The sequence below is a fragment of the Harpia harpyja genome, chromosome 21 (assembly GCF_026419915.1).
Source record: "Harpia harpyja isolate bHarHar1 chromosome 21, bHarHar1 primary haplotype, whole genome shotgun sequence".
Classification (NCBI taxonomy): Eukaryota; Metazoa; Chordata; class Aves; order Accipitriformes; family Accipitridae; genus Harpia; species Harpia harpyja.
The window spans coordinates 158,980-161,334 of NC_068960.1; the positions used below are offsets into that span (position 1 = coordinate 158,980).

General features: G+C 54.9%; 1 protein-coding gene across 1 annotated transcript; it reads right to left on the reverse strand.

The window, feature by feature from the left end:
- Positions 1-1,659: 1,659 nt before the first annotated feature.
- LOC128134976 (protein CCSMST1) lies at positions 1,660-2,019 on the reverse strand. The gene has a single exon (XM_052773381.1). It carries the CDS (start codon positions 2,017-2,019, stop codon positions 1,660-1,662), a length of 360 nt encoding a protein of 119 aa, XP_052629341.1.
- Between the last annotated feature and the right edge of the window lie 336 nt (positions 2,020-2,355).

Below are 2,355 nucleotides of genomic sequence, written 5' to 3' on the forward strand. Positions count from 1 at the left end.
AGGGAACTAAGCTGTATGACACCCAAGTTGGGAGGCAGGGTCGATCTGCTTGAGGGTAGGGAGGCTCTACAGAGAGATCTGGACAGGCTGGATCGATGGGCTGAGGCCAATCGCATGACGTTCAACAAGGCCAAGTGCCGGGTCCTGCACTTCGGTCACAGCAACTCCATACAGCGCTACAGGCTTGGGGAAGCGTGGCTGGAAAGCTGCCTGGCAGAGAAAGACCTGGGCGTGCTGGTTTATAGCCGGCTGAATATGAGCCAGTAGTGTGGCCAGGAAGGCCAACAGCATCCTAGCCTGCATCAGAAATAGTGTGGCCAGCAGGAGCAGGGAGGCGATTGTCCCCAGTACTCGGCACTGCTGAGGCCGCACCTCGAGTACTGTGTTCAGTTTTGGGCCCCTCACTACAAGAAAGATATTGAGTTGCTGGAGCGTGTCCGGAGAAGGGCAACCAAGTTGGTGAGGGGCCTGGAGCACAAGTCTTATGAGGAGTGGCTGAGGGAGCTGGGGCTGTTTAGTCTACAGAAGAGGAGGCTGAGGGGAGACCTTATCACTCTCTACAACTACCTGAAGGGGGGTTGTAGTGAGGTGTGTGATGGTCTCTTCTGTCAGGTGGCTGGGGATAGAACGAGAGGAAATGGCCTCAAGCTGCAGCAAGGGAGATTTAGGTTAGCTATTAGGAAAAATTTCTTTACTGAGAGGGTTGTCAGACATTGGAATAGGCTGCCCAGGGAAGCAGTTGAGTCACCGTCCCTGGAGATATCCAAAAAGTGCGTAGACAGGGTACTCCAGAACATGGTTTAGTAACATGGTTTAGTGGGCATGGATGATGGTTGGACTTGATGATCCTGAAGGTCTTTTCCAACCTAAATGATTCTATGATTCTATTCTGTATTAGTAGCTGAGACTCCTCCTCTCCAAGAAAAGTCTCCCAAGTGTGCATGTTTCAGTATCTATGAATCTGTAGGAAAAACTAGAGACTACATTGTTCAATGAAACTAGGGGGTTCCTCCCCAGTATAATGCAAGCCAATCACTTAGATTCCCTGCAAAACCCTCTCTTACTAGTAATGATCACCTAAATCAGGCACTTGTAAAAAGTTCTAGTCCAGAAAGCAAGCACCGACTATGCATTAAGGGTTGAAGAAGGTAATTTCTATGTTACTTAGTAGAATTACAAAAAAATCAGAACACAAAGAATCACATATATTAATGAATCATACACTTACAGTTGCCTTCGGTGCAAGTTGAACATATTCTGTGACTAGCAAATTGTCAAATGAAGGTCACCTTCAGCAGCAATTTTACAGACTTACAGCTTTGATATTTTAATACACTGTGCATCTAAGAAAAATGATCCATGGAAAAGGAATGGGTTGCATAAAACATTATCTTCAAATGCAAGTTGATTTGCAATACATCCTGTTCATCCCTACTGTTCAATGCTGGAAGAAACCACTCCTTGCCATACCAGTATAAATTACTAAGCTAAGACCAGCGCAGAAAGCAGCGCGATACATGAAGGAATCAAGCTTGCAAGATAAGGCTGCCGAGAGTGCTGGAAAAACACGTTTTCCCATTAAAGTGTCAGTACAGCTTTTAACCAGGTGAATGCCAGCAAGCTTTCGGCAGCTCCTTCACTGCAGCCGCACTCCCGTCCTCATTCGTCCTTCCGCGGTTGCAGGGGAGCGTTGCTTTTTTGGGCCACATCTGAAGAGTCCGCGATCCGACCGGAGAAAACCGCCTCCAGTCGCTCATCGATCTCCGTTTTCTCCCTGAAGACGCACCAGAGCAACAGCCCAGCGCACAGCAGACTGAGAGGCAGCACCTTCGCCCACGGCCTCTCGTGGTCGCTCCCCATGGAACGGCTGACGCTCCACACCCGCGGACTGGCCTTGCTAGCGGAGAAGGGGATGGCCCCCGCGCCCTCCAGATCCGCGCCCGCCGGGCCTCGCCGCCGCGCCAGCCACCTCCGGGGGCCAGGCAGGGGCAGGGAGCGCCGTGCCCTGCAAAGACACATGCGTCAGAAGCGCGGGGCGCGCAGCCCGCGGCCCCGGCCCCGCGCCCGCCACCTCACCGCCAGCGGCCCAGCGCCCCGCTCATCCCGCCGCGCCGCCCTGCCCGTTCCTCCCCGCGCCGCCCGGAAGCGGAAGCGCGCCGGCGGCCGCGGGGCCCCGCAGGCTCTCGGATGGCGGGCCCGGGCCGAGCCGGCGCCGGTTGCCGCCGAGGAGCTAGGCGGCAGAAGCGGTGGAGCGCGGCGGGGGCTGCGCGCTGGCCGCCCGGCGAGCTCACCAACCGGACGAGAGGAGGCAGCGCTCCCGGCCTCCACCGACTCCCACAGTAACGGCTCCACCGC

Bases quoted from the DNA above. Each gene is read 5' to 3' on its own strand.
- LOC128134976 (XM_052773381.1), bottom strand. From the start codon at position 2,019: ATGTGTCTTTGCAGGGCACGGCGCTCCCTGCCCCTGCCTGGCCCCCGG.